Below are 18,714 nucleotides of genomic sequence, written 5' to 3'. Positions count from 1 at the left end.
CAATTTCAGGCTTAGTGCTAATTGCCCAAGTTCGTGTTAAGTACCAAAACACGTCATACCATCTGTTGTCATTTTTCGTGACTGCCCTGATGTTGTAGTTAATCTGAATCCAGCTGGAAGTGTTTCTGAGGAGCCAGGCATCATGCTGATCCCATGGACCTCACGTGGAGGAAATTGTCTTCGCCAGGAAGGGCCACGTCTGAAGTTCTTATCATCGCTCTGCCAATACAAATGTTTGTGTTTGATAAAACTAAATTAAATTCATGATTAGTTATCTGGATGGTTGCTTCTTCTCCAGCAAATAGATTACTGCATGTTTCATGCAATCCAGTAAAAAGAAAGTGTATGTGAGACATTCAAAGTTTCTAAAGCAACTGCTCTTACAAGAAATACTGGATCAGAGGGCTTTTCCTTGAATCTTTTGCATGATACACTATCAGGGTTTTTTGGCTGCTGATTTAGAACTTTCTTAAAAATCGAGGAGGCATAAAGTATCGCCACATAGGCTGTCTATTGAATTCAAAGGCAGGAAATACTGATCAGATGAGGAGGAATAAAATGATAGAAGAACTGAATGTTTGGATTTAAAAGCTGTATTCAGTTAAATTTCATGTCTGATTTTACTATTTAGAATTTTGGAGTCACATATATATTCTTTTTTCAACATAAATTCCAGTCACCTGTCATATACTGGAATTTATTTATTATTTTTAAATAATAATTTCAGTTTACATGAACATTTGTACCATGTGTTTGTAACCACATGCAGAAAATCCTAGATAGAAATACTGAGTCTGATAAAAGAGAAGACTAATGGTGTGGGTTCTTCTCTTGGTGGATCTGTGCCAATTTGCGTTAATACTAATGAAAACAACATTGAGTACCGTACCTAGAGGGAGATATATTAAGTCAGCAATTTATAAACCACTTATCAAATTTCAATAAGTGGTTCTTGAATAGATTAATATTGGGTAATAAACAAATAGTGAAATCCAGTTCTAAACCAGTTCAACTATCAGTATTTTCTCACAACCTGCTGTAAGGAACAAAGTATGGTTCTGAAAGTATTTTTCATACATCCTACTCCTTTTAATCTATCGAACAGAGTTTTGTCTTCCCTGATCAGGAGGCAAAGATCTGTCAATCAGAGATGGTATATAACTAGGGCCCTACCAAATTCATGGTCATGAAAAACATATCAGGGGCTGTGAAATCTGGCTACTGTAAGGGAGACCAGATTTCACAAAGCTAGATAGTTGGAGAGCGGCAACTGCAGGCCAGGAGCACAGCTCTGAAGGCAGTGCTGCCACCAGCAGTAGCAGCACAGAAGTGAGAGTGACATGGGGGGAGGGGGCAGTCATCACTTTTGGGGGGGCAGGGTTGGCCTTATGGGTGGACAAGTGGGTGACCACCCAGGGTCACATAGTCAGAGGGGTGCCGTGGTCACCTGTTACAAACAAACACAGAACCAACCCAAGGCTTCTTAACTCTTGAATCCTGGGCCTGGACCTGGGAAGGGGCAGGGCTGAGGGTGCCCCAGCTTGGGGTTCCTACTGTGTGCCAGGCTCCAGCTGCTTGTCCCAGACAGGCTGGGGAAGTACAGGCCTTCCTCTTCTTCGAGCGATTGCTCATGTGTATTCCACAATACGTGTGTGTGCTCGCCACATGCACCGGTGCCAGAACTTTTTCCCCTAGCAGTACCCGTAGAGGGGGAGCGCCCCGTGACCCCTGGAGTGGCACCTGCCTGGTGCGGTATAAGGCACGCTTCACGCTCCCCCCACCCTCAGTTCCTTCTTGCCGCCATTGAAGGTGCGGCGGAACTGCTCTGCTCCAGCTCTGCTGTTGCTTGTCCCCAGAACTGTTCATTGCGTTCAGCATTAGTACCTATAGTTAGTTAGCTGTTTATTTAGTCAGTGAGCCCGGGCCTGGGCATGCCCCGCGCCCCGGGGTTTAAGTCTATGCCAAGAAGTGACCCGCATGCAGACTGCGCTGCTTGGAAGAAACCCCCTATGAGCGAAAGGTACAAGATTTGCAAGTCATTTAAGCCTCGAACTAAAAGAGAAAGGCACATTAGGCTTCAAGCTATATTGATGGAGTCGGTTCTGGCGCTGCCCCTGACCCCAGCACGCTACTCCGAGCCGGTACCCAGCACCACGGTGTCAGTATGCGGTGACCCTCTGGTGCCATCGACCAGCCAGCACCACTCCCCATCCACGGGGCAGACCGAGGGCCAGGAAGACTCCCCTTCGCAGCGGCATTGAGGGAAGTCTGGGACAGAGGCTAGACCCATGCTGGGCAGTCCTCAATCCCCACCAGGCCCCAGGCCTCTGACTCAAGTTGAGCACAGTAGCCCAGCCCCTCCGGGACAGGCCTCTCCAGGACGTCATGTCCATGCTGGTGCTGGAACGCCACCGATGTCGGCCCTGCACTCCAGAGGCAAGCCGCCACTGGGATCTCCATGGTCACCTCCGGCCCGGTACCAGTCTCAGGAACATTCCCAACGCTGATCACTGCCCAGTGACCACTTGGGGCAGAGTCCAGGTGGATCGCTCTCGACGTCGACCAGCCTGTCTGGGTGGATCCCGTCAGGTCAGAACTCACAGCACCGCTCGTCCTCGAGGAGCGAATATCAGTGGGACTGCGGCTGGTGTCGCCATTGGTCCTCATCTCAGACAGGGTACCACAGTCAGTCATGGCATGGTCGTTGACGCCGTTCCCATTTGGACTCCCGCTCCAAGTTTCCATCAGGACATCACAGCCCTGGCTGTCAATCGCTGGCATCTTGCCATCGTGGGTCCGCCTGTCAAGGCCATTCGTGGAGCAGCTATTACCATTGGTGCCGGTCCTCCATGTCGCGATCGCGGTTCCATGGCCATCATAGATCCCGGCACCACCACTCCTCCCGGTCCAGAGACAGCAGCAGATATTATGCCAGCCTGGTTTCCATTCGTAGCAGTCCTTCAATGGGCCAGGCCAGCCAACCTGGACAGGAAGCCCCACTGGTTCCACAGCAGGTGCAGTGGGAGCTCGCTCAGTGGCCGGAGGTTCAGAAGCACCATTGGCCCCCCTCTCCAGACCCCCAAGAAAGGAGTTGGTGGGATGTATGTCCTCGGCACCATGCCCGGAGTCTGACCAGGTGGTGGACCCTCCGGAGCCGGCCGACACCCAGAGCACTGCACCAGTCTCTTTGCTCGTCCCACAGGAGGACTTCAGGGCCCACCAAGATCTCTTAAAGAGGGTGGCAGCAAGCCTACACCTCCAGGCAAAGGAGATGGAGGAGCCCTCTGACTCACTTTTTAACCCATCAGCCCAGGTAGGATGGTGTTACTTCTCCATGAAGGTGTGGCTAAGATTTCAAATGCCCTCTGGCAAACACCGGCCTCGTTGGTCTCCATCTCTAAGAAGATGGAACGCAAGTACATTGTACCCACTAACGGGCATGAGTACTTGTATACCCACCCAGTGTCCAACTCCCTGGCGGTCGAGTCAGTCTACCACAGGAAACGGCAGGATCAGCCAGCCCTGACCCCAAAGAACAAAGACTCTCGGAGACCGGACTCTTTATTCATCTTTGAACTTCCAGTTACGAGTGGCGAACCATCAGGCTCTCCTGGGCCTTTCATCCACCGGTGCAAGGGCACACGGTATTTTCCCTGCTATGACTGGCCGGTTCCTTAAGGGTTTGGACCATCTTTTTTCGTATTGTAGACTCCCGTTCCCACAGTGGGACCTAAACCTGGTGTTGGCTTATCTCACAGGGCCCCCGTTTGAACCACTGGCCACATGCTCCTGATCTCAACTCTTGTGGAAGGCGGTCTTCCTGGTTGCAATCATGTCAGCCAGACGAGTCTCAGAGCTCAGGGCCCTGACCTCCGAGCCGCCGTACGTGGTCTTTCATAAAGACAAGGTCCAGCTCCGCCCACACCGTGCGTTCCTCCCAAAGGTGGTCTCTGCCTACCACATGGGTCAGGATATTTTTCTGTCAGTCCTCTGCCCCAAGCCTCACGCATCCAGTGAGGAACATCGTCTCTGCATGCTTCATGTGCAGCAGGCTCTGGCTTTCCAGCTTGAGCGGACTAAGCTATTCAGAAAGTCCTCGCAACTATTTGTTGCCTCGGCTGAGCACGCAAGGGGCCGGCTGACCTCCACTCAGCTGCTCTCCATCTGGATCACCTCATGCATCCGTACCTGTTATGGCCTGGCGGGAATCACTCCGCCAGCCATTGTGAGGGCACACTTGACTTGGGTGCAGGCCTCATTGGCTACCTTATTCACCCACGTCCCCATCCAGGACATTTGTAGGGTCGCCACATGGTCTTTGGTTCACATGTTCACCTCGCAGTATGAGATCATCCCCCAGACCAGGGATGACACTAGGTTCGACAGGACTGTCCTCTGTCCTGGGAACTTGTGAACTCCTACTCACCTCCAACAGATATAGCTTGGAATCACCTATTGTGGAATACACATGAGCAATCACTCGAAGAAGAAAAGACAGTTTCCTTTCCGTAACTGATGTTCTTCGAGATGTGTTGCTCATGTCTATTCCATGTCTCGCCCTTCTTTCCCTCTGTCGGAGTTGTCTGGCAAGAAGGAACTGAGAGTGGGGGAAGCGTGCAGCTCCCCTTATACCGTGCCAGGCAGGCGCCACTCCAGGGATCACGGGGGCACCCCCCCTACGGGTACTGCTAGGGGCAAAAGTTCTGGCACCGGTGCATGTGGTGAGCATGCACACCTACTATGGAATACACATGAGCAACACACCTTGAAGAACACCAGTTACAGAAAAGGTAACTGTCTTTTTCCCAGTACGGGCCACTCTTGGGGCCAGATCAGACCTGCCTCCAGGTACCTCCTCTGGCTGCAGGAAGCGCCATGGTTGCAGGAAGCTCTGCGGCTGCTGGCTGGGATCCCAGCTCTGATGCAATGCTGCCACCAGCAACAGCGCAGAAGTGAGGGTGTCAATACAGTGACTCCCTGACAATAGCCTTGTGTCAGGGTCTGCTTCCCACTTTGAACTTAACATCCAGAAAGTGGGGACCTGCTTATTCCCTTCTAAGCTTAATTCCTATCTTAGATCTTATCATGCTGCCACCAACCCAAAATATAGTGTTTGGGTACACTCTCTGTCCCCCAAAACCTTTCCTGGGGAACCCAAGACCCAAATTCCCTGGGTCTCAAAACAAAGGGAAATAAACCATTCCCCCCTCCTTTCTTCCTCCCAGATTCCCCCCTCTCCCCCCGGGTTACACTGGGAGATCACTGTGATTCAAACTCCTTGAATCTTAAAACAGAGAGGAAATTCACCTTCCCCCCTTCTCTCCCCCTCCCAGACTCTCCCTGAGAGAGAGACAGTGATCCTAACACAGAGAAATTAACCTTTCCTTCCCCCTTCTTTCCTTTCCCCTCACCAATTCCTGATGAGTCCAGACCCCGTCCCCTGGGGTCTCACACAAGAATAAAAAAATCAATCAGGTTCTTAAAAGAAAAGCTTTTAATTAAAGAAAGAAAAAAGTAAAAAAATATCTCTGTAAAATCAAGATGGAAAATATTACAGGGTCTTTCAGCTTCACCTAGACCAGAGGGCTCCCCCTCCCAGCCTAAGTATACAAGTTACAGCAAACAGAGTTAAAATCCTTCCAGCAAAATACACATTTGCAATAAAGAAAACAAACAAATGCCTAATCCGCCTGCTATCTAGTACTTACAGTATTGAATAGAAGAGACTTTTTCAGAAAGATTGGAGAGCATGTCTGGTCCTTCTCAGACCCCAGAGAGAACAGCACAAAAAAAAACCAGCACAAAACAAAGACTTCCCTCCACCGAGATTTGAAAGTATCTTGTCTCCCGATTGGTTCTTTGGTCAGGTGTTAGCCAGGTTTACTGAGCTTGTTAACCCTTTACAGGTAAAAGAGACATTAACCCTTAACTATCTGTTTATGACACCTTGTGATCACCCTCGGCACCTTTTGGGTCAGGACCTCCAAGGTTACACCACCATGAAATTTCAGATTTATGTATCTACAGTTTTAAAAATCTTATGACTGTGAAATTGACCAAAATGGACCATGAATTTGGTAGGGCCCTATAACTCCTGGCCCACCCAGTCCACTCAATTCTTTGCCTCCTACATGGGGAGCTCCAGCTCCCTTAGCCCTTCTAATTGTGTCATCTTAGCTTTTCTCTGCTAGTACAAGAAAGAAAGCTGAAGTAAACATTAAGACCTTAATCCCTCTGGTTCTAACATTTCCATCTTTAAAATAACCTGCCTATCTTACAGGACCATGGTGAAGATAAATTCATTGGAGTGGGTGTGAGGTACACTCCTACTATGGTGACAAGTGCCATAGGAAAAGCCTATAAGGAACTTAATAATTGCCTATTTAATACAGGATTTGGATGGTGTTCAATATAAGTATGGGACAATGCCCTCACTGATGATGAAAAGAAATACTGAACTGCTGCCTCATTCTCTGAGCATTGTGAGTCCGAGGCAGGAGTCCTGTGGGAAAAAATAGTTATATAATTAACACTCATAATGCATATGCACAAGGGGCAGTAGTAAGGTTGCACAGGCTACCTTAATTCTGGCATTTCCTAATTTTTGACTTTGTAGCCTTAATAACATTCTTTTAACGTGTGTATGTGTGTGTGTGTCAGTGTCCTCCTGAACTTAGTGTGTGGCTTTCAAAGACATAAATTAAATTACTTACTTCATCAAGTCGTCTCTCAGTTCCTAGTGCTAAAAGATTGTTGTATTCTCTCTCGAGGATTTGCCGTGCCTATATATAACACATTAAATAATTAAAATAATTGAAAATAAGCAAAAATAAAATCCAGACAAGGTAAAAGTCAGGAAAGGACTTGCCTGGGTGTTTTGTGTTGGAATTTGTAATAATAAAGCTAAACTGCTATAATCAAAGTTTTCATCCAGGGCTATAAGTGACCCATGTACACCACTTTCTAAGACATTATTTGCATATTCTCGTAGTCCAATAGCCTGTATCCAGCGTATGACTCGATCATTGCTCCAGACCAATACATCTACAAACACAATATAGTATTAGTTTACTATTAATTGAACTTTCATAAGCATACAGATACATGTATGTATATGGTAGTTAACCTACTACACTACTTTCCATATAAGGAATGCTAATACATGATTAAAATAACCTCAGTGGTTTCATTGTTGATACAGAGTCCGGAAACTTGATTACCTGTGTGTCCATTCCCACTTGCTATTTAAACATACCAAATGACAACCCTCAGCAAACACAGTAGTGTCAGCAAACGGCTTTACAATTTTCAGAAAAGATTTTACAGGTTCTTGAGAGAAAAAAAAAAATCAGTCCCCTGAGGTTCAACCTCAAGGGAAGGTGGGGTGGGATTAGTTAATCATCAGCTGAAGTGACATTTTCAGAGCAAGACACGTACATAAAATAACTAGAGGTCAAAATCTATAGTTTTCTTATGTGACCGACACTAAAAAAAACACCTTGTGTTGACATTTTTAGTAACTAGCTGTTCTCACTTCTGAAAGTTGTTTCATTAAGAGCTGTGCTAATTAGAAAGCTATGGACAAGTAAAAAGAGAGATGAGGTCTTATTTGAGGACTGAGTAAAAAAATAAATCTCCACATTAGAAAGAGAGATATTTGTATCACATTCTTAATATTTAATGTTTTGCTTCTCTAATTAAACACAAATCAAAGATTGCTTTTTAAAGATCTCCTTAACAGCATAAGTCTCAGGTGTAAATAATCATGAGCCACTGAAGTCGTCAAACAGCAATAAAGTTAATTTAAATGGAAATCCTTCCCTGGCTCCTCCCTCTGTTTGTTGCACGACCAGCACAAAGAGGCTGGAAAACTGTTAGTTTGAAATTCTGTGAGAAGGACTCCTCAGCTGGTTTAGGGCAGTGTAACTGTTCTTCTTTGAGTGTTTGCACATGTCCATTCCAGTGTAGGTGTGTGCATGCCCCAAGCAGAATTTCTGGATTTTTTTCCCCAGTGGGATCTGTTGGGTTGGCTCCAGCACCCTCTGGTGCCGCATGCTCACAGCACTGGTATAAAGGGCCATGCCGACCCTGCTTCCCTTCAATTCCTTCTTACCACCTGTGAAGGTTGCTGGAACTCCTCATTGCTCAGGCAATTTTCTCCTAGTGGCTTTTCTACTTCTTTAGTTATTGTAATTTGGTAGTTAGTAGGTAGTTTTTTCATAGATACGCTGAGATGCTCGGTGTTGAGTCCGATTGTGGCTCTGAGACAGGTCTTAAGGCTGCCTCCACGAGGAAGAACTTTTTGGTGCAGTGTTTGGTCCCTGCAGATTTGGCAATGGTCTTTCCTATGAGATTGCCCCAATCACTTGAGACAACTCAAGTGTGGGTCACTCAAAGGCATAGACTTACCACAGGAAGTGCATGCCCTGGCACCGGCAGGTGCATGCCCTGGCACCGGGAGGTGGAAGACCTCGCTAACTAAGTGCGGAGGCATCTAAAACTGTTGATGTCTCTAGACGCATCAGCCCTCAGCTGGGGAATCCACCTACGGTGCTTCAGGTGTCTGGTTCCAAGAAGAGCTTTCCCTCCAGAGCTCAGGGCAGTCCACCTATCCTGTCAGGCATTTCTACCTGATATTACAAACAAGACTGTTTTGTTTCTCACAGATAATATGATGTGCATATTCTACATGAACAGACAGGGCAGTGAGTGTTCTACCCCCGATTCAGGAAGCAATCTGACTATGGGAGCTCTCCACTGATCATTCCATCAGTCTAGAAGTATACTACCTTCCAGGAATGCAGAACCAGCTGGCAGGATTACCTCAGCAGGTCTTTCTCCTCTCACCACGAATGGTCCCTCCAACCAGACATCACAAGGGATATCTTCCAGCGGTGGGGGACTCCCCTTATAGACCTGTGTGCTGTCTGGAACAACAGAAAATGCCATCAGTTCTGTTCTCTGTGACGTTTCAGCTTGGAGTCTCCCATAGATGCGTTTCTGTTGTATACATTTCCTCCTGCGTGACTGATTCACAAGGTTCTGATGAAGATCAAGCGGGACAGAGTGTGGGTCATTCTCGTAGCATTGGTTCACCATCCTTTTAGGCCTTTCAGTGGAGGCCCCACTATGGCTTTTGGTACACGCAGATGCCCGAGACCATGGTTGGCTGCTCCACCCGAACCTCAGTTCTTTTAATCTGACAGCCTGGAAGCTCCATGGCTGAATCCTGAGGAGGATCCTGAAAAGTCCTCCGTCAGGGCCACCTACCTTTCAAAATGGAAGTGGTTCTCCATCTGGTCCTTCTGGGGAATTCCACCTACCCAGTCCTCCCTGCAGCTCATCTTGGAGTACCTTCTGCTGAAACAACAAGGTCTGGTCCTCTTTTCAGTTCAGATTCATCTAGCGGCCATCTCAGCTTTCCATCCGAAGGTTGACAACAATCTGCTTTTTGCACAAGATGGTGATCAGTTTTCTCAAAAGCCTGGAGAGGCTGTATTCCCAGGTCAGAGAACCCATTCCTCCCTGGAATCTGAACCTTGTCTTGTCAAAGGTTACAGGTCCACTGTTTGAGCATATTAGCAATGTGCTTGTTGTTATACCTCTTCTGGAAAGAGGCCTTCTTAGTGACCATCACTTCAGCCAGAAGAGTTTCAGAGATCCAGGCCCTCACATTGGAGCTGCCATATATGGTCTTCTTCAAGGATAAAGTCCTGTACTCACACCCATCATTCCTCTCAAAGGTGGTCTCACAATTCCACTGCAGTCAAGCAATCTTCCTGCCAGTATTCTACCCTAAACCACATGCAAACAGAGAGGAACAGTGCCTACACTGGATGTTAGATAGGCCCTGGCTTTCTATATATGAAGGACCATAACATTCTGCAGATCTACTTAGCTGTTCATAGCGATAGTGGAGGGAATGAAGGACGTACCCAGCTCCGCTCAGAGAATTTCATTCTGGTTTACTTCATGCATCTGAGCATGCTATGAACTCATGGGCATCTCACCCCTCAGCTAATTTGACTGCTCATTGTACAACATCTCAGGCCTCATCTGCCGCCTTCCAGCACAGATAGCTATTCAGGATATCTGCAGAGCAGCAACTTGGTCATTGGTGCACATGTTCTCAACGCACTGTGCCAACACCCAACAGGCTAGAGACAATGCCAACTTTGGCCACACAGTCTTGCAGCCAGCCTGTCCTTGTACTCCGAACCCACATCCTTTACAACTACTTGTTAATCACCTTTATTGGAATGGACATGTGCAAGCACTCAAAGAAGAAAAAATAGTTACTAACCTTTCTGTAACTGTTGTCCTTTGAGATGTTCATTCCACAACCCACCCTCCAACCCCTCTTATCGGAAGCAGTTAGTAAGAAGAAATGGAACATGGTGGGTAGGGGCCTTTATGTTGGTGCTATGAGCACATGGCACCAGAGGGCATTGGAGCTGAAACAATGGATACCACTAGGGGAAAAAATTCCGGTAACTGCTCAGGGTGTGCACACACCTACATTGGAATGGAAATATGCAACACATCTCGAAGAGCAAGTTATAGAATGGTTAGTAACCATTTTCTTCTTCGCTATCCATTCTGAAGTCCCTGCCACAGAGAACATTCCAGGGTTTGGATAGGGGAGTGACTGAAATGCAGTGTTCCAGCCATCCCTGGCTGTAAAATATTCCACTGGGGAGCATGTCCAATCAGCACAGATTGGAACAGCCTAAGGCCGCTGTAACCTCTGCTGGGATCAGGGCTAGCACAGAACTAGCACCAGTAACCAGTTACTCCATGTGCTTCTCCATGCACACCCAGCAAATACTGGGCACACCAGGAAATTTGACCTTAAGTCCTCAGCACTATGTAAGTCTTTTGCATTAGAGTATGACACCATCTCTGCTGATGCAAGCACAGGTTCAGATGTTATAGTTAATTCTGTCCCACTAGTTCTTGTATTGTTAATTCTTCCAAAGAAAGTTGCACTTGAAAAGATTTAACTGAAAATGTTCTGGTTTCCTTTAATACTAGGCAATGCTTAAAGGATTCCCTTCTAATAACAGTTGGAAAGAAAGCCTCACTCTTAAGTGCAAGACCTGTACCTTGAGCTTGCATGCTCTCTAGGAAGTCTTATGTAGGAAAATACTGTTTAACAACTATTACGTCATACAATAAACCTTGTTCTTTGGAAACTAACATTATGGGTCAAGGCCTGACCCACAGTGAAATGGCAAGTTGTAAATTTGAAACATGTGCCTTTTCAGATCTTAAAGACCTGACTTGATGGGAATCCATCCATGTAATTTTATTTAAATCTGAGCTGCTTTAAAATTAGGAAACAAAAGCAATGATTTTCTAAAGCCTGACATTACGCTCCTAAATTCATGCTTAGGTATTGGCCAGATTTTCAAACATGTTGCACCCAGCAGCTCCCATTGACCAGCACTGGGGACATTCTGAGGCAGTTGGACTTGTCAGTTTTATGGCCAGTTTCTACTGGCTGACTGGTGCAAAAGGACTATAGTGGGATCTGGCGCACAGTCCCTGCCCCAAAGAGCTTACGATCCAATTTGGCCAAACACATACACACAAACATATACTTGCAACAACCATTCAGGAATGTGTCCCGGTTTAGCAAAGTACTTAAGCATGTGCTTAAGTGTAAGTAAATTCTTAAGTGCTTTGCTGAATAGGCATGGATTCAAATTTGTGCTTAAAGTTAAGCTCATGCGTAAATCATTTGTTGAATTGAAGACTATAGCTGAAGTCTCACAAAGAAAAAAAAATCACAATACCCATTCCCTGAGACTGTTACCTTTTATTTCATGCTGACTCACTTCTCTTCTTCTTTCCAGTTCTTTTCTGTCATAATTCAGCCTCTTTAAGCACATGATCCCATACTGCAAGCTTGTTCTGTTATTTGAGAGAGAAACATTTACAGAGTAACATAAGACATTTCAAAGAAAATAAGGTTGTGGATGCGAATGTGTTTGAAGTATTTACTACATTTTATATACGGTAGTTCAGTGTGCTCATGTATCAAATCATAGGGGCAAAGAGTCAAAAAACATAACAGACTAAAAACTGAAATGGGCACAAGCAAAAACGAATGGGGTTTAACTAAGTTATCAAGCAGAAATACATTTTACATTAAAAATGTATCCAAAACAGGCCAACAAATTATGTGAACTTAAGTGCTCTATTGAATCAGGATGTAGGCAGGAAGAGGTGTTTATTGCCAAATCAGATGGTAAAGAATACATCCTTGCAGGAATGGCTGCCTCCTTTGGTAGATGAACCTACTGCCCACTTGTTTTTTCCACTGTAATCTGAAGTAGCTTAAACATTTTCTTTATCATCATGTTTCTTGTCTACCATCTTCTGATGCTTTGCCTTTTAATATATTTTTTTTACAATTCATGTAGTGTTACAGTTACATTTATGTATTAAGGCTACTCTCTGCATCATGGAATTGCATTCCATAACTAATCATACTTACAGTTGCTAGGTCAAAAGGAACCTCTTTCATTTTCACATAGTTTATTGGTGCTGATTGTTTATATTTTCATGTGGTTTTCTAAAGTTGGAACAAACTTAAAACTAAAGCTCTGTTAGCTTATGCTGCACTGAGCATAATATTACATCCACATGCTCATTTTGAGAGGCCTTTGTAAACATACCGATGAAAGCTATCCACCATTTTTAAGTGCACGCGGAGATCTTTCTTCGTCAGATGGTCTAACATCCTTGCGTCTACCAGGCACTCCATAAAGTAACTTCGGTACTGAGGTAAACCCAGACTGGGGAGCCATTCATTACCAATCCATTCATGGTTCATATCACCATAAGCAAGGGTCTATAGAAAAATAGGAGACTTCACGTTTTTATCTATTTGGGTCAATGCCACAGAATGAAGGCAGTTGATCCTTCTGCTGTGCCATTTCAAATAGGAGTTCACTGTCTAGGAAATTCACACTGCTTTCTGTAGTAATTCTGACAATACTACCATTTGGGCCTCAAATATGTAACTAAAACACTATTAGCTCTCTGTATACATAAAATATTTTTGTTACATAAAAATATGATCTCTCAATATCATGTCTACCACCTTTTGAAAATGGAAATTCTAGTTGTAATAAGAAATAATGCATTAGAAAATTCACTTCATAGCAAAATCAAGAAAAATCAGACATAGATTGAGGGAAATTTGTTACAAGAACCTAAGTGAGTTAGGAGGACAATCCTATTGAATTTCAAAGGGATTTGTTATCCCAATGCATGTATGTGCTTTTAAAAATCCTTCAGTGCATTAACACAAGTGATATAATAAACCATTAGGGTGAAATCCAGGCAACATTAAAGTGAATGGAAGTTTTGTCGTTGCTTCAATGAGGCCAGGCTTTAATCCACTGCTTTCTACATCTTATTTCACCAAGCAATTAGCATTATACATTTGTAGTCCCCCTGAAACACTTGTTATTTTTAATTGGTTCTTGGCCAAGTCTGCATACCTGCCTCTGCTTCCAGCCCCAGTAACAGTAAGTAGCCAAATGCACACCACTAACAATATGTTTAAAAGTGTGACTAGCACAAATGAAATGCACCTTGTGGGACTATCAATATGTGCATCCTTGAATAAAGAGAAAAAACAATCTTTGGAGAATTCCAAAAACACTACAATTCAGGAATACTTTCTGTGCTGTGAGATTATAGTTGCAAACAAAAGTATGTGTGTAACGGGGTGCCTGCCCCACACTGGGCTCTAAGGGTTTAATAGAGCCCTCTGGAGGCTGTTCAGGAGGCAGCCAATCAGGGCCAATCAGGCCTATATAGAAAGAAAGCTTCAAGGCAGAGGAAGGCAGTTCTCTGCTGGGAGCTCAGGGAGGAAGGACTGTGTCCCTGGAGGGCTGAGAGAACTGCCAGTACCCTGGACAGAGCAGTGCTGCTAGCAGGAACCGGGGGAGCGAGACACAGCTCCTCGGGCTGCTGGGTTTGCAGGCTGAGGCCCTGAGGCAAAGAGGATCCTGGGGCCATGAGGAAATGGCCCGACAATTTGCTGCAGTAGCCCAAGTGACTGAACAGCGGACTGCACGTCCCCCGGAAGTGGGGAGCACAGTGTGTGGCACGGACGGAGGGCTGTGTTGCTGAAGAGGGCACCGTGGTCTTTGAAGAGATGTGGGTCCTAGAGCAGAAGTGATGGCAGTGAGGCACCACCAGAGGAGGGTGCATTGGCAAACTGAGCTAATCCCCAGGACAGCCAGCAGGAGGTGCCACAGTGGTGAGTGAACCCTGTTACAGAGTGTGATGTAAATGCACATAGAACTACTTTGGTATGGTTTATTTTAAGTATATAATCTATATTGTAGAAAGAGAGAGATTCTGCCTTCAATAATGCTTTGTGCAATCCCCTTGAAGTCAACCTAAAAATTGCAGGGTTTTTTTTTTTTAAGAATCTCTCACTTCTCAGGATAAAACACATTTTAGTGACCATTGCTTGTTATTGCAATAGTTTCTTGTCTTATACTTAGATGCTAACTCACTCTTTGGGTCAGAAACTGTCTTTTAGTTATGTGTACATCGTGAAGAACAAAAGAGGGCTCTGATCCTTGACTGGAGTGACTAGTCACTACTCCAGTATAAACAAATAATAAATCAATTATCTGAAGTAGTGAAGAACAGAAATGGGCCCACAGAAGCCTACTACAAGAAACTAAAATTTGGAAAAAATAATTCCTGCACTTGTTCTTGATTAGTAATATTATTGTTACAGCTAACAGAAGGCTATTGATAAAACTGAATTAGAGGAATTAGGTGTTAAAAGCTCTGTTCTTTCAGATACTGACATGATATTTTGGCTAATTTTGATTACAGATAGAGGTGATGCCTACATATGTATTAAACGATGAAACTGCATGTCTTTTATACCCAAATAATAATTAGTTTGCAAAAGGCATGTAGGTACATTGTTTCTTTTTTTGTGGTCCAGTTGTTTTGTAAAGTGTGTTGGTTTTCAGAACTGGAAACTATATACAGGAAGAAAAAAAAAGTCTGGTACTGCTTATAAAATATCTGTAATGGATAATCACAATAAACTTAACTAGTAATGAATATACAACTTAGAAGTTTAACACTCATGTACATTAAAATTATGTGGCACAAAACTGGATTTTTGACAAATAACTGTAGAAATGATTTACTTCATTGCTTACATTATCTATGTGCTTGGTATCTAGTTGTGAGCTACACATTCTAATGGCAATTTTTGCATAATAGTGCAACTGTTTAGTTTAAAATGCCAGGCTTTTTTATCCTTGAGAAAAACCACAAGCCATCAAGATGATTTAACTGTTGATGTTGATGTTATACCAATTTGACATTAACGGCCATATGATGTTACAGTTTTGCTCAGTGGGCAATGTAGTTGTAAACTTTGAAACCCAATTTTAGCTTCACTCAAGTGAAAAATATTCAAACACCAATATTTGTTTCAAAAAAGAGTCTAATGTGCATAAAGTAAATACATAAAACCAAACACTGATGTTCAGGAGGAACACTGTGTTTCTTGCTATTATACAGTATATATATATAATATATATATATAATCTTTTTATATAAATAGTCTTCCCTTAGCTGCTGACATCTGCAGTAGTACTTTGCTGTCACTCTCTTTTTAGTTGGATAGTTTTTTTCACTGAAATCCACACATTTCCATGAACCAAATGCAAACATTTCATTTGCCTCTAGCTGCTTTATTTACACCACTACCTTGGAAAAAGTTAATTGAATTTCCTCTAAATGTAAAGAGGTTGCTCTTTCAAGTGTAATGAAGGGAGTATCCATGCTGAGCTTGCTCAGGGAAGCTGCACATTCACCTCTGGTGTAGCGTTCTGGTGCAAGGCCCTCTGCCCCACTCTATGGGGGAGTGGGCAAGCAGGGGGAGCAGTCATGCTGTGGGTTGTCTTTGCACCTTTTGCATGACATGGGGGAAAAAGGCTCTGTGCTGCCCCCAAATGGCTAGTATGTAAAGCAGTGGACCAGAGGTGGTGCCATGGGATCAAAACTCAGGACACTTGAGAACCTAATTAGAATTCAAAACATTTTAAAACAAGGAAGCTAGTCCTTTTGGTGTAGGCAGAGAACAATAACCTAACCTTGGGTTAGGAAGACAGAGAGGGATTTGAACAGTTACACACATGGAAAAAGACTTCCTAACCAAGTTGTATGTGTGACATTATGCCCCATATTCTTCATAGAAATATTGTTATGATATGAATATGGCATAATTAAGATATATTTTTGGCAAGAGGGGTCATGTGAGATATCAGTGGAAAGGTTATAATTCACTAAATGTAATTATCCAATCTGTGTGCATATATCATTTCTGTATCTGAAATTAGGGGTATTGACTATATAGCAATTACAACTGTGTATGTACTTGGGGGAATGCCCATCAGACAGCAGGCAATGAGCCTGGATGGGCCATTAAGAAGGACAAAAGAACTTTGAAGATACTAATCTCCTGCCTTCCTGAGAAGCTTCCTGGGATGCTGCTTTGACACTACAAGGTCAAAGGGGGGAGGGGAGGCAGGCAAAGAGCTCTGCAGATCTCCTCCATTTTGAGGGAGGGGATGAATTTATGAGCTTCCACTATATAGATCTCTATACAGTGCAGACAGTACAATTTTTGGTTTGTATCCCAAAGGAGATGTGCACTTGAGTGCTGGGTAATCCCGAGCTGATTCTTCACACACAGAGCTGATCTCAGTGTCTCTGTGACCATTTGCAGCTGGGTGTGCCCCTACTTGTGTATGCTAGAGAAGGCTTAAGGGCCTGGCACAGCGAAACAGGGTGAGGGAGCCCAGGCTGGTGGAATGGTCAGGCTCAGTGGGACCCCGGAATATCAAGTGGTACCTTGAAAGGGGTGTCCAACCCGTCACAATATACAGATAAAATTATGGGCACATCAAGGGCTTGTCCTCACTAGAGTTTTTTTTTTACCCTGCATCAATTGCTTGTCAGGCTAATTGTAAACCTCAAATTTTGTAGGCTGGTATAAGTATTTAGGAAGTGTTCAGAGTATCCTTTATCAAGGTGTTAATTACAGGAGTTAATTGGAAAACAATTAACGGATATTTAAACAACAAAGCAGATAATTTCAAAGCACTGGACATGAACAATTGTCATTGTCAAGCTGCTGATCATGGTTTGAATTTGGGAGGGGATATGGGGCAATATACACACAGTTTCCCGGAGCTGCCATCTTGTTATCTAGAGTCTCAGCTTCTTTTAAGAAGTCTCTAGCTATTTCAGTTATGAAGAAAACCTTTAAAATATACCCAAGTGTAACTGATGTATGAAAGTTTGCCTGAGTCTGCAACCAGCCTGTAACAATAGCACTGAACTGTGGTATTAATTTCAATGAGGGTGATTATTCAGATGGAAAATAATAATAATTAAAATGTTGCTATTGTGAACTTCACTGCTGATTCTGTGTAAGAAAGAAGGACTAGTATATTATGAAGATCTGTGGCATGTCAAGTGAGTACAGCTTGGTTTGTGAGTACAGTTTGGAAAGGTACCACTAATTTTTTCAGTTTGCCCCCTAAAGTTAATAGGTATAATAGCTAAAATGATGATGCAGAGGCTGACACCTAATCATGAGAGTAAACTGGGTATATATGAAGGGATGTGTCAGTCTGAGGGAAAGAGGGATGCCAAAATGGAGAAAGACCTGACAGCAGCTGGACAGACACAGAAGTCTAAGAATATAAATATTTGATTCTCTGACCTATCTGAAACCATAAGCTTGTGCTCTAAGTAGGCAGGACTGCTTGTAGATTAAAATCTGCGATTTATATAATTTTACCTTGGATTTTCTCTCCATTTTCTAATAAAACTTCTAATAAAATCCTGTTATTTTGTGTGAGTGTGATGAATTTCAGGTAAGCATACTGCAGCCAGGTCTTAAGAGTTAGCTAAAAGTGGGTCCAGTTCTAGTCACTCTCTTCATACATGATTTGAATAATGGTGTAGAGAGTACATTTAAAAAGCTTGCAGGCAATACCAAGCCAGAAGGGGTTGAAAATGCTTTGGAGGGCACAATTAGAATTCAAAATAGGATAAAGCCTGGAGAAACCGAAGAAATGATTTGAAGTAAATAGGATGAAATTCAATAAGGACAAATGCAAAGTACCCCACTCAGGAAGGAATAATCAATTGCACAAATAAAAAATGGGAAATGACTGCTTAGGAAGAAGTACTGCAGAAATGGATCTTGGCTTATAGCTGATCACAAATGGAATATGTCATCAATATAACACTGTTGAAAAAAATGAACATCCTTCAGGGATGTATTAGCAGGAGTGTTGTAAGTACAGTGGTGCAAGTAAGCAGGTATGGTCAGGTATGCTGTACCATTGAGATATGTATTGCCAGTATGTTGTACCAGGAAGAACCATTTTCAGAACTGCAAGGCTCCCAGGAACCACAGCTGTACCGCCCCAAGCCCCACCCACAGCCCTTCCACACAGCTGCATCTCTTGTCTACGGTCTGTACAGCCCTGCTGGAGGTCAGGGCTGGGGGAGGCACAGCTGCACTGGAGGTGCTGTCAGCATGGGGCAGCCAATGCTCCTTTTGCCCCTGCGGTTTCCGGGAGCCCTGCAGGTCAGAAATCCATATCTGGCGCAGCGGGATAACAGAGCCCCCCAGGT

The 18,714-nt window shown here is 44.0% G+C and overlaps 1 protein-coding gene across 9 annotated transcripts in view; it reads right to left on the bottom strand.

The window, feature by feature from the left end:
- PPFIA2 (PTPRF interacting protein alpha 2) overlaps positions 1-18,714 on the bottom strand; it is a 666,887-nt gene that overhangs the window by 10,552 nt on the left and 637,621 nt on the right. For all 9 annotated transcript variants that reach the window (XM_030548621.1, XM_030548623.1, XM_030548626.1 and 6 more), the window contains 5 exons: positions 12,684-12,859; positions 11,819-11,916; positions 6,869-7,044; positions 6,714-6,782; positions 60-219 (listed from right to left, as the gene is read on the bottom strand). In XM_030548621.1, the coding sequence (XP_030404481.1) occupies positions 60-219; positions 6,714-6,782; positions 6,869-7,044; positions 11,819-11,916; positions 12,684-12,859 (679 nt within the window). The remainder of the gene's footprint in view (positions 1-59; positions 220-6,713; positions 6,783-6,868; positions 7,045-11,818; positions 11,917-12,683; positions 12,860-18,714) is intronic.

This window comes from Gopherus evgoodei, chromosome 1, assembly GCF_007399415.2.
Source record: "Gopherus evgoodei ecotype Sinaloan lineage chromosome 1, rGopEvg1_v1.p, whole genome shotgun sequence".
NCBI classification, from domain to species: Eukaryota; Metazoa; Chordata; order Testudines; family Testudinidae; genus Gopherus; species Gopherus evgoodei.
Note: the sequence above shows the minus strand (reverse complement) of the source record. Positions and strands in the feature narration are given on the sequence as shown.